The sequence below is a fragment of the Battus philenor genome, unplaced genomic scaffold (assembly GCF_028537555.1).
Source record: "Battus philenor isolate CCGP_79_NKW_IND1 unplaced genomic scaffold, ilBatPhil1.0.hap1 SCAF_5, whole genome shotgun sequence".
Classification (NCBI taxonomy): Eukaryota; Metazoa; Arthropoda; class Insecta; order Lepidoptera; family Papilionidae; genus Battus; species Battus philenor.
In genome coordinates this window covers 10,509,064-10,522,443 of record NW_027181715.1, presented here as the reverse complement: position 1 = coordinate 10,522,443, position 13,380 = coordinate 10,509,064, and the positions used below count along the sequence as shown (strand labels likewise).

The 13,380-nt window shown below is 32.1% G+C and overlaps 1 protein-coding gene across 1 annotated transcript; it reads right to left on the bottom strand.

The window, feature by feature from the left end:
* Positions 1-7,769: 7,769 nt before the first annotated feature.
* On the bottom strand, positions 7,770-10,856 carry LOC137929499 (esterase FE4-like). Its single transcript, XM_068772477.1, has 3 exons — positions 10,659-10,856; positions 8,947-10,229; positions 7,770-8,083 (listed from the first exon to the last, which is right to left on the bottom strand). The coding sequence occupies exons 1-3, from the start codon at positions 10,830-10,832 to the stop codon at positions 7,876-7,878; spliced, it is 1,665 nt and encodes a 554-aa protein (XP_068628578.1). The 5' UTR covers positions 10,833-10,856; the 3' UTR covers positions 7,770-7,875.
* Positions 10,857-13,380: the final 2,524 nt, after the last annotated feature.

Here is a 13,380-nt window from a genome sequence, read left to right as displayed (position 1 = left end):
AACTTCCCTTAACTTTAACTATATCGTGGGTTCGCCTAGTGGGGGACCTTCCCACGTCGGGTGTACCGATCGGGTGATTGCCACTCGGGAACCTTTCGGACCCAAAGGACATTGGTTGCATATGCCCATTGCCACTTCAGACGAACAATTTATAGAACTACGTCGGTGGTCTGGGTTTTTCTGAGGATCTGCTCATTTTTGACCACGCAGCGAAACTACGAGCGTAGCCCTCTAGGTTACTTAGATTCTTCTTATGAGGTTGCTCATAAACGACCCCGTTTCGGATTCGTATGTCATCACTGGCAACACACATTGGTCAAACACCATCGTCTTCAAACATTGCGTTATTTTGGATTATTATTATTATCAGCTTACTAACTCAACAGCTTAATTTTTATTCTTAAAGAAGCATCATATAACTCACTTATTCTAATAACATTTTTTTAAATAGCGATTATATGTCTATGTTCTATATACATTTCACTTTTTACTTTCAAAATATTTATTATAATTTTAAAAGACTGTTGTAAAATACTTTGCACATATAACAGTTTATGAATTTGCCTTAATTCTAAAGTTCAAATACACTTGTAACATACAAGTGTATTTGAACCGATAATCACTGGACAACGATAAAAATTGATATCATAATTTTGTCCATCGTATATCAAAGAAACAATATTTTCCCTGTCTAGTTAAACCAAGAAAACATTTAAACGAAAAGTTTAATTTATATAACGAGTAATTGTAAACACTTATAATACTTTACATTGTTAATTTTGACTCATTTCGACTATTTGCAAAAAACACGATGTTGAACAATCATTGCGTAATGTTTTAAAACTTCTTACTAACAATCTCTATGTCTAATCTTTTGAACGAACATCTGAATACCAACATTAAAGTCCGCAATGGATACTGAAAATCAAAGATAAAAGAGGAAAACAAAGACTGGAGCGTTCCAAAATGAACTTCGTAAAAGATAACATGTTAAGTGTTCTTTTAAACTTTTGCTACGATTTTGGAACAGTTAGATTTTATATAATTATATTTTCTGTTACATAACATTTGCCCTAGTGTTTTTGGAGAAAATATACTGAAGAATCATACCAAATTTTACACACCGCTATTTACTTTTTGTGTAACATGTAAGTAATTTACTTGATAAGAAATATGCAGTTCTGAATAAAAAAAATAAAAAAGTGTCTCATTTGATAGCACTAGTCATAAATTTCCATAAACACGAAAAGGAAAACATTAACAACTTTCTGGACAATGTATGTTTCATGTTTCCTCTGGAAACTTCCAGTAAATTAATGAGATTCTCCAAAATAAAAATGACCGTGTCATACACGAACGTAGTAGCTGTAACAAAGTTTATATAAAACTCCTATAACTATAGTCTAAAGAGCACAATTTATTCCCTAAACTTTGCAGGTAATCTTATAAAGACTCGCTTTTGCGAGAATAGATGTTGTTATTATAACATATATTTTTCCTTACATTCACCCCTTTAAATTTTTACACCTACATCAAATTATTGTGTGTAAATATCTTACATTTTTCCCGGACAAAGTAAATACAGCGATCTTTCTACCGCACTTTTGTAAACGAGTAGAAGATACAGATAATTTCAGTGTGAAGTGCATCTTTTAAAAATTTTTACTACCTGTTTCAAATCATATCATTTCGTTTCAGTCTAATGACTCCCACTGCAAGGTATAAGCCCCCCCCCCCCTAAGATATCTATGGGGGATATACCATAATAACCACGCTTATTATATCATCGTACGCAGAGATCGCTGCTGCTGTGGCAATTCTATATAATTAATGTACAAAGTATGTACATTAATTGTATATACGACTAAAGATCGCAACTCTCAGTCTACTATCGGGCTACGACTGCTCTGCGTGTTAATGACTGTGTGTTTATAAGGAAAATTACATAATTATTTAATCCTGATTGATGTACATTGTATCTTTGTTTTATTTTAACCACCAGATGAAATATATTGATAGATTACCTACAGTGAATATTAATTTAATACGTATTGACTTCATTTCGATCAATCCATACTAAATACGCATTTAAAATGCCCTAGTAAGGCACAAGACAGTGCATACACAAGTTCACACAAATTACCCAAATAACCAACCTTTTTTTCTTTAATTTCTGAACTAATCCAAATTAGCATTGAGTATTTAAAAACAGCTATGTATTCATAAAAACGTTTGTGTTAAAATTATATTAAATGGTTATTCGACAAAATCTTTCCAATTCTCACAATACATAATACTACAAAATCCAGTGAAAACAGAAACAGGTCCGTTCGATCGGTAGAGGATTAAGTCTGATTTCAGAGGTATTCGTAGCTGTGCACCATGCCAATTTTCAATATACAAGAACAAACGCAAATTGGAATGCAACATTGTTTAACTTAGAGAATAATTTTCACTTTTCTATTTAATTGATTTAACATACTTTCTCATAAACATGTGTGTTTTGTTCTGAATTGTTTCCGATAAAATATTAGCAGATCGCATTAGCGCTCGTCACTTTGAAATATAAACTGCTAAGTCTTGTTCTAACATATTTTAACTATCAGACTAGGTACGTAACAAGATTTGTATACAACAGATCAGCGGCAACAATAAATTAAAGGCAAAAATTGTATTATAATAACAACATCTGAGATGGCAAAAGCATTATGTCTTAGTAAAGGATCTTGCAAAGAAAATAATTAATACAATTTAAAGAATAAATTGTGTTAACGGACCGTGCCCGTCTCCCAGGTAGTAATGTAGAGGGCTTTCCTCGGAATTGCGTTGCGAGATCAAATCAGAAATAAGGAGATCCGGAGAAGAACCAAGGCTACGTAGCTCGGAGGAATTCTTGGCAGAAGTGGCTGTGAGAGGGACAAATCGCTTATGTAACCGAAGATCGTTGGGGCAGGCAGGCAGAAGGTTCTTGGGTGGCCACTACAAACCAGTGGATGCAACGTAGATAGGCCTCCCTATAAGTGGACCGACGGCAAAGTTAAGGTCGCGAATGCGGACAGCGCAAGATCGGTTATAGTGGCAATTTTTATGGGAGGTTTTTTTCTTGCAGTTTACATCTATGGGCAGAAAAGAAGAGGAAGAGGTACGGTACCTATTACATACAGAGTCATTGGTTGGTTACAAGTATAAAAGCTATAAAGAGTATGAAAAATGAAAAATGTATTGCTGATTCATCAGCAAAAAGCTTTTCCAATATCCAATCAATCACCTAGTATAAAGTGATCAATCTTAAATATGTTATATTAGATTAACTTTCGATTGGAATACGACAGGCGAATAACTTTTGGCACTACAATCTGCAGGGACAGATAGTAAAAAAAAATTATTTTTTATCTAACTAAACTAATGCTTATCCGAATTATAAAAACTTTTTTCCTCGTAGTAAAATTAAATTAAAGTTAAATATTTTATTTAACTTTAATTAAAAAACATAAAAGTAATAATAAATGATTTTTACGTTATTTATTACTACCGAAACAATTGATTTTTGGAGAGGGTCATTCACTACTTAACAACAAATGAATTATACATTCACTGCTTAAAAACCTATTACACCTATAACCAATCAGGCTGTATGTTACATTCAAATAAAACTCGTGAATTTTGCTAAAAATAAATTTTGGATTCACTAACATATGTATAAGAAAATAATAAATCATTGTTTTTAAAGGTATATTAATCCATCACGAAACAGATATTTTTGAAAAACATAATGAAGTTTAAATACATTAACTACAATACTGAAATGAAATGCAAAAACATGAAAATTGATATCGTTTGTTGTTCGCTGGAAATAATAATCAGACAGATTGATGTAAAAGCAGGTGAACAATAACCGCGGAACAAAACGTTGTTCCACAAAATTACTAGGCATTTCATTCACCATTGTTAAGTATTCCACACCGACAATGTGGATTTTCCTTATGTCCCATATAACGTACACATTATTTCATCTGTACTATTTAAAATATATATGTAAATATAATTCAAATTAAACCAAATTAATAATTCAAACAGATATTTTCGAGATTAATTATTTAATTTTCTTATTATCTCTAATAGTTTATATATTTTATGGGCTTAGCACAGGACGAAAATATTCATTAACAATGGTTTACACCGGGCGCGAACGTGTCGCTTTAGTTTATGAGCGGTGAGACGAAGTGGGCATGATTGACAATACGCATACGAGATATTTGAAAACAACAATTTCCAAATAATTGTGTTAGAAACAGTCTTAATCAAAGCAATAGTTAAATTATTATAATTTATGCCCTATATATACTCAGCAGGTCACTAAAACTTGCGTGCACATTACAGTTAACCGTTTTTATTATTGTAGTGGCTACAGCTATTGGCCATATCCAAAAGAAAATTGTTTGAACTGTAGACTCAATGTTAGCGTATTGAATTTTAATCACGATATGATCAAATATTATAACTATTAATAACACGTTTGAAAATAATCATTCTTTGTAGAAACAAGTTATATCCGTCGCTGGATTGCCAAGTGTATGTAAAACTGACCATGTTTTAAACCAATACTGATAAACCTGTTTCTATTGCTGGTTAGTTGTTTTTTTACGTTAACATTTAACATTAACAAATAAGTAAAAACGTTGAGAGAAACAAAATAAATAAGAAATTTGTGTTGTTTTTATTAAAGGATTAAGATGTGGGATTTAAATTTTGAAGTTTTAAAATAACGATTTTAGAGTTTTAAACATTACCAGTTTAGGCTTTGTTTATGTTGTACAGACAAAATTAAGCTTTCTACACTGTAATATTTAATTGTAGCACCTGATAGTAATTTTAAATCATCAAAACAATTTAATAGCCAAATTAAAGCCTGGATTATCAACTTACACTCCGCTCTCGATTCATTTCGACAGAATTCTCCTAATTTCTGTAAATTTAGACAAATGCGCTAAATTTTCTTTACGTTGAAAAGCATAGAAATAGATAAAAAAGCCTATATTTTCTGTTAATTCCTTAAAGTGTAGAATAAAAAATTTCCAACTCGGCTCACATATATATCACATAATTTTGAATAAACAATAAAATAACTTTAATTATAGTAGTTTTATTAGCCGAAGAACCGTATTTGAGTTTATTATACTTCTGTGATAGTCATAAATTAGTAAATAAATTGCATTAGAGCCTAACGGTGTAAGCGGTGGCCTAAGGCGTGAGCGGAAGAGGGGCATTGCAAGCTTTGTCATATGTGCGGGTTCTTTAGTCATGAAGTAGCATTAGACGAATCCGCAATCGAAGCGTATTTAAAGGATTTGTGTGCAAATGCGCGTCGACTGTTTTGTTCTTGGTAAAATATTCGACAGTAATTGTTACTGATACCTCTTAAATTAATATTCTCTCATTAACCTAAGTGGCACACAGACCAATGGGCCATAATTTTTAAAATTTCAAATAGTATACATAACAAAAAATTCTGTAATATTGATACAATGTAATAAAAGATCTACAATAAAAGAACAAGGATTTTTGCGTTTTAAAAAATGTAATAAATAAAACTAGCCTTCCAAAATTGTTTGAATATTATATTAATATTGTTTATACGTTTTTTAACAAATATTTAAAATAAATAAACCATTTTATTGTACTGACAAGAATAACTATAGCTTTTTATTTGATTTCTTTACGATCACTTTTTAACAAGAATGTTAGTGCATTATCATAATACAGCATTTAACAATAAAAAGCTCACTAATTTTCGGAAGCTGACTTAACAAGATTGCGGTGTCAGATTAATTAATTTATACTAAGGTTTCATATATTAACAAAACAGTCACAGTACATACGTATACATATATATATATATATATATATATATATATATGGGTGTGTGTGTGTGTAAATATATATATATATATATATATATATATATATATATACACACATATATATTTATTACATATATATTTAATTGTGTCTAAACAATTTTTTGATTTATTCCCCGAAAATAATACATCATATTTGTAGCCTAAATATGTGTAATTAAATGGTAATAAATAAACAAACACACACGTTTATATTACCATATAAAATTACTTTCTTTTACCGTTTATTTTGTGGATATTTTTTTATATTAATCTTAATCAAAAACTTTTGCCTAAAATTAAGTCGCAAGCAAACGCATAAAAGATTATATAAGTAATATTGTCATTAACAAATTAAACTTTTTTTTTATATAATGCTCAAGTTAAACCTCGCTATGAATGTTGAAATAACAAGTAGGAACATCCAAGTAGAATTCACAGTGTTTGCTTCAGCAGGTATTCAAACAAAAGCTTAAACGGAATTCAACACGAGAACGACGACAGCGCTTCAGCGTTAGAAACCCTCCATGTAAAGGTGCAATGACTCGAAGCATCACGACGTTACGTAGCACGTCACGAAATGAATGAAAACGTAGTGACGTGCACGATATTATGTCAGAAACTGTCGCAGCTTCGCATTGTGATAAGCAGGGCTTATCTCTCACCAACAACTTTAATACTTTTAACACTTTACGTTATAATGAAGTGTAATCCATAAGATTCACTCTCAAAGCTTATGTTCGACTGATGTTGGACGTAGTTAGTCTTTCTGGCTTTTTCTATTCAGTAACAGTGTAACGAAAGGATTATACTCTAACCTTACCGGCTAAAATTCCATGCTCTACTTTTTTTATTTATTAAAACAATGGAAACGTCTTCATATACTACAGTAGTTTCAACGTCGTTGGCCGAGTGCCTCAAAGCCTTCGAAGAGATCTGCAGCTACCGTCTTTACAAATTCGTGAAGAAAAATAGCTCAAAGGTCCACCAAATCTGTGTTCGGCGAATCAAAGGCCTTGTTACGGGGATCGCAGGAGTGCGTAAAACCTCTTTCGATCTCCAGGTCTCTTGATTGCGTCTTCCAGTCGCTTGCCGGTTCTTTCTCTCTCCCTCTTCGTTTCCTCTTCAAAACATATAACGTATGATGTTCTTGGACATAGATGTAAAGTGTTCAGTTTCAAAGGTTGCATTTTGTAGTATATTTAAGAGTTATACGATATAGTTACAGTTTTTCTCTTTTTCAACGGACATTCAAGTTCATATGCGTGGAATAAAGACCTTTGTTGTCTGTATTCTATGCATATGAACGAAGCGGTAGCCTTTGTGCTCAATGATTACTAAAATGATTTAAATAAGTTGTCTGCAATAGTAATTTCATCCAAATATATTTTAACCATCAATAGAAGAGTCAATAAGCTAACGCTTACGCTAGTTTATTTCAATTATGAAAGTTTTTTTTTCTGTTTAACACCAACTTCGTCTGTACAACAATCAATAAGTTTACCTCTAATTTATACTATGATTACCTTGTGTAAAAACAAAACAAATAAATTTCATCTTGTTGGTATTGACAAATTCATAGTACAACTAAATTATTAAGTAGAATCATATAAAGGGCAATAGGTTATTAACCTCTATTTAAAGTACGTCATAAAAATATGAATTTATTTTTTATGTAATTTAACATAAATTAGATAAATAATAAAATAAAAGAGAAAACACTGACCTAAATTGTGAACGTGATACTTTATCTAATCACTAATCACGGCGTTAAATCTGTAGTTATTTTAATTATTCGGTATGACGGATAAGATATAAAAATTACACATATTTAAAAAACTTCATGTTACAGTAAAGTATTATATAATTATATATGTACTTGTTATATACTTCAAATGCTCGGGAATGCTCAGTGATAACATATTCATTGACAGTTAACTGCAATCTTAACCGTATAAATATTTTTATATATATGGATTTACAATTCCGTTTTATGTGTGGACACTGGTTCAGGCGGTGGAATAGGAGCACTGTAATATTTATCATAAATGTCATCCCAGAAAAGAATTCTTTGCTGCACCAGTGGACCACGTAGTTTTAACGACTCGTCTATGGACATGTGGGGTCCACCATTAGCTTGTGTTGGCGGCCAGTTAGGGAAATCTGCTTCGTCTGGTACAGGCTTACTGAAACGCAAAGAATATTATATAAAATATTATTATTATTACAATATTGAGTAATAAAAAATATATAGATAACAGTGTGAACGTCCCAATGTCCGCACGAATGAGGACACAAATTTCCTTTTAGAAAGAGACAGAGTACAAGCCGAATTCCGTGACCAGGTTTTAGTACAGAATGGTTGATGTCATAAATCCTTTGCCGTTTTGGTCTTAAAATTCCAGTTTGCTCCCCATGTTTTCTTCCTCACTTTGTGAACTCTGATAATATTTCATAATTTAAATAAAGTCTATTTCGAATCGAACCTAAGACCTATCATAGTGTCACAGCCCCAACTTGACAAAAATATATATTATATGTAACTTGCTGTTTTTTCTTCCTGTATAGGTTCTTAACACTTCGTGTGCCGTTATAGCTAACTTAATTATGATCAAGACTGTGCACGAAGCAATTTCAAGTGAAATAACGGGCTAATGACACACTTATCTCAAGGTTCGAATAAGCCATCAAACCGGAAAGTTAACAACGCCCCCAAAATACATAAATATTAAACTCATCATCATCTTATAATTGAGTTTTGTTTGACCATTTTCTTACAGTTTTAGAACATGGCTCATAATGACAATGTAAAATAAGATGACCTTATACAGATAAACATATCTATAACGTGCATCATAGATTTATGGATACAAGGTAGACAAACGATCTCGTTAAAGTCATCGGAAGAAACTAACTGTAGTCAGCTTCTGATGAATATTATTGGAAATCATTGGGGTAGCGTTATAGAAAAAATTTATTAAAAATATATTTGTAAATATATTTTATATTGCCTTTTATTATGTTCTTTTATTATATCGTATTTACTTACCCTGTAGCTATGAAGCTTGCCCAAATTTTTCGCATCATTTTTTTTACACTTTTATAATCCTTCGAAAGGGTCTCCTCGTTAAGATTTTCAAATGATCCTCCATCCACTACCCCCCAAGTCTGAGCACAGTGATCGGCCCCACGCACTGTGCTATAGGGTATTAATTTGGCGCTCTCATCTACGAAGCTATACTCATATAAGTAGACGTTATTGTTCCCTGATTCTACTTGATATCTTACTGATCTTAAAGCGGGATACGCAAAAACAATATCCGTATAGTAATCAATGTATCTAAAAATAGTTTCATTACTGATTGGTTTGGAACCAAAGTAAAATGTTTTGACTTTCCGAGCAACCTCTTTCTTTTCCGCCTCGCTTTTGAAATGCAGTTCATCGGGCAAGAAATTTGAGAAATTCACATTCATTTCATCTTTCCAGGCGTCAAAAGTAAAAGTTCTGAACAACCCTTCCATTTCAGCGAAACCATATAACATAGGTAACTTTTGCTGTCTACCGTTCTTTAATATACTATATGGTGAATCGTCGAGAAATCTTTCTTCTCCTAAATCACGTTCAACACAGGGTCCAAAAAGCATAGTCGTACTTTTAAAAGCCATTAAATTTACTGAATGCAAAATGTCCCTGGGAACCATTTTATAAAATTGTTCCAAAACATATATGTCGTTACTGCTATCAGTGAAATTTAACATCTCAGCATATTTCCAAGCGTTTTCAACAGGATCAATCTGAACGCTGAAACCAGCAATGTTGGAACCACTTTCAGGTACAACTTTATGAAACAAACCGCGTGTCATCGGTGAAAGTATAAGTAGGTCTACTGATGACGAACCAGCACTACATCCAATTATAGTTACATCATCAGGATTTCCACCAAAACTAGCAATATTTTTTTTAACCCAGCGAAGCAAGGCTACCTGGTCTTTCATGCCAGCGTTACCTGGAACATCAGGTGTACCTAAACACAGAAACCCATTAGGGCCAAGTCGATAGTTGAAATTGACAACTACCATTGGCTTCGCTTTTATCAAGTTTTTTGAAGTAGTAAACTCGCCGTGGCCTATTTGGTATCCTCCTCCATGGACATAAACGACTACCGGTAAATTCTCTTGTTGTGTATCAGGAACGTACACATTTGCAATCAAACAGTCATCTAATGTAATTGCATTTGGAATGACTACTCCAGGAAATTCCATTTGCGGACATATTATGTTTTTATTTACAGCTTCGAATGGCTCTGTCCAAGTAGGTGGAGGAAGAGGTGCCTGTAATAAAAATTTCAATAAAAACCAAATCTTAACTTCCTAAACTGGACTATATTTACACGATTATACTTCTTGTCGGGAAATTCTTCACTATTGTAAACATTAATTTAGTAAAAAAAATCTATCTTCAGTATTTATTTACGTAATTTATTCATATTACATAGTAATATTCTGTGTGTTTCATTTGTAAATTTATCCGCAGTAAATTTTTAAACACATTAAGTGATTTACATCGAGTCAATATTTTTTAAATCGTTAATTTTCTTAACGACTGAATTGCGTATTCATTATAAACATGTGTGTAAGATTATGACACAATCAAGAATATTTTTATTATTTTATACATTAAGTTACTACATTTATTTTCCAAAAAATGGTTATGATAATTATTTCTTACAAAAAAAAATAATATTACCGTAATATATTTACCTTATATTTATGCATACCGGTTGGTGCAGTGGCGTATGGTATTCCATAAAACATAAACACGTCATCTCCGGGTTCTTTGTACCCTCGAACAGGACCCTGTTCTATATTCACCAACTTTGACTCTTTGCCATAACTCGCTCCTACTAATGTCAATACAAATAAACTCCACAACATTTTGATCCAAACACAACCGCTGACCTCAGAAGACAGTCCAATAATGCTATTAATATCAGATTTTCCTCGTACATCGCGTTTCTTATCGCCGTCGTTCGCTTGTACACTTACAAAAAATACAAGTCGGAGACAAGCGTAGTTTTTTGTCTAAATGGGTCTATATTAGTTGTTACAAAATGGACGTGCCAATTTATTACAATTTTTTTTTAAATAACTAATAATATATCATGGCAATTGCGACGTAAACAAATACATTCATAAAATCCGTCGTATGAGATAAAGCGATAAAGTTTGTGTAAATTTTATAATTTTTAAATATGTTAAACGTACACTTAAAACCCTATTTAAAATTTATAGAATGTATCTGGTCATGATGCATCAAAACGTTCATAATGAAAAAACCAGTATATCTGAAATATATACAGAATGCAGGTAAAATTCCCAAATTCAACGAACGCAGCACTTTAGTAGTCGCAGTTTGCAGATATTTATCAATAGTCTTCGTTTAAACAATAAAGTTTTACTGTAAACATATGCATTAACAGTTTGACTTGATTGATCACGTTACACATAAAAGTACATCAGACATTAAAAAGTATGTTTTTAAAACGTGATTTTGTAACTGGACTTAGCTGTTGTTATGAAAAAATCCTTCTTTCATTATTTGATACGAAATTATCTAACGACTCGCTTTTGAGATGTTTATTTGTTTACTAATTAAATATTACTATTAATTTGTTAACTCCCGGTTGGATTCTTACCAGGCGATAGATGTCCACTGCATCGAGATCCTTACTAATGTAGAGAATATTAGTAAGAACCTCGAAATATGTCAAAATTACATTATCTATCTATCATATCTACTATTACTGTCTTATTCGTCAATAAAATTAAGTACATCTTTATCACATAAACATTATATCCTCTTTTTTAATGTTATTTCGAATTAACGCGGTTCAACAACTAAAATTAATACAGCATTTTACACAAATTTTGTTACACGCTCGAATCTTCACAATGTGTTTTTTTTATTTTATGTGGAGCGTAGCATAAAAATTTCGACATAATCCTAAGTTTTGAGCAGATATCAAGAGTAATATAAGCAACTTGATATAGCACAAAAACAACCGCTAATAACAGACTTAAACATGAATACTTATGAAATATACATTTTATTATTACTCGTTTTTTGAGCAAAAGATTTAAGTTTTTTTTTATCTTATACTCAACATGTCCTCAACATATTTCACATGTGTTTTTTACACGATTTTTCGCACACTTCCCTAACAAACGTATCTAATACGTAAAAAAAGAGTTGGGTGTATATACTGAGAATTACGAAAATTGATAACAGACTAACTAAAAATCAGTAAGGCAGCGATCAGTGACATAGTAGTGAATTATTATAAATCCCAAGAAAGTTGTAGAGCATCTCTTGTAGAGTGCAGTAAACAAACATAAGTAACATCGACAGTAACAACAACAAAATAAACGGCAATTTTATTATTTTTATAATAATCTCACGGAGGTTTAAGACTAAATGATTTCTAATACAATTTCATATTGAAGTCCTATAAGTAAAAATCCTGAAGCTTGTGAAATACTGATTTACGCTTAAAGTTAATATGTTACAAGTTGTACATGTTGCGCATACGGCCAACAATGCGAATTACACAACTACCACCGTTAAATCACTCAACACGTGTTTCACCCCTTCACGAGGCATCTTCAGGAGGTATGTTACACCGATTAGTGCCAAACACTGTTTGGTGTTTGCGCATTTATCAGCGGGCTGACGGGCGGTGCACTTTGTTGCACGACTACGACTGCATGTGCGGAAGTGGCTAAATATTGATCCTCAGTCAAGCCTGGGAGCCCTCGGGCTTCGCTACCTTAAAAGTTAACCGCTAACCTCGAACCCGCGGAACTCATAAATACCATTTGGGCAACAATAAGAATTTGTTCAAGAACTCAGCCATGGGATGCTGTATATGGGAAGACAGTTTATCGAATGGAACAAATTCCTGTGTTAGAGATAAATACACTGTTAACATTCAAACAGTTGCTCAACACTTAGGATAACTTAAATTGCCCTATTTTTTAACCTAACCTACTTTTTTATTTTTCTAGTACAATGTGTATCATTAGGTTTTTTATTAGATAGCCTTTTTCGTATCAACTATCTTCTGCTATTAGAAACTTAACTCATAAATAGTCATGTTATAAGGTAGTGGTAGTATGGCATTTAAAATTTTAACTTCTTTTTAGTTTTTTGTAACTGTAACAGTCCCAGAAGACTGACAGCGTTGTCAACAAACAGACAACAGAGAAAAAAGTTAATTTTATAATATCTAACACTTCATTGTTAATATGTAAGCTACAATTTTTACATTAGGTATAAAGTCAATGCATATTGTTTAATTAGCATTTAGGTCCTAATTATTTAGTTATTAGTTTCAAATAATTTAGTCATTAAAGAACACTGCCAAAGACGGCGAATGATTAATATAAAGTAGAACCAAAAGGGGGCCAAGACGATTCCTGTGAA

What these genes read in the sequence shown, in the direction of transcription:
- LOC137929499 (XM_068772477.1), bottom strand. Translation starts at nt 10,832, where the DNA reads ATGTTGTGGAGTTTATTTGTATTGACATTAGTAGGAGCGAGTTATGGC. An exon ending in CCGGTATGCATAAATATAAG is followed by an intron (nt 10,230 to 10,658) that starts GTAAATATATTA and finishes TTTTTATTACAG; the next exon opens with GCACCTCTTCCTCCACCTAC. An exon ending in GCAAGCTTCATAGCTACAGG is followed by an intron (nt 8,084 to 8,946) that starts GTAAGTAAATAC and finishes TTTGCGTTTCAG; the next exon opens with TAAGCCTGTACCAGACGAAG.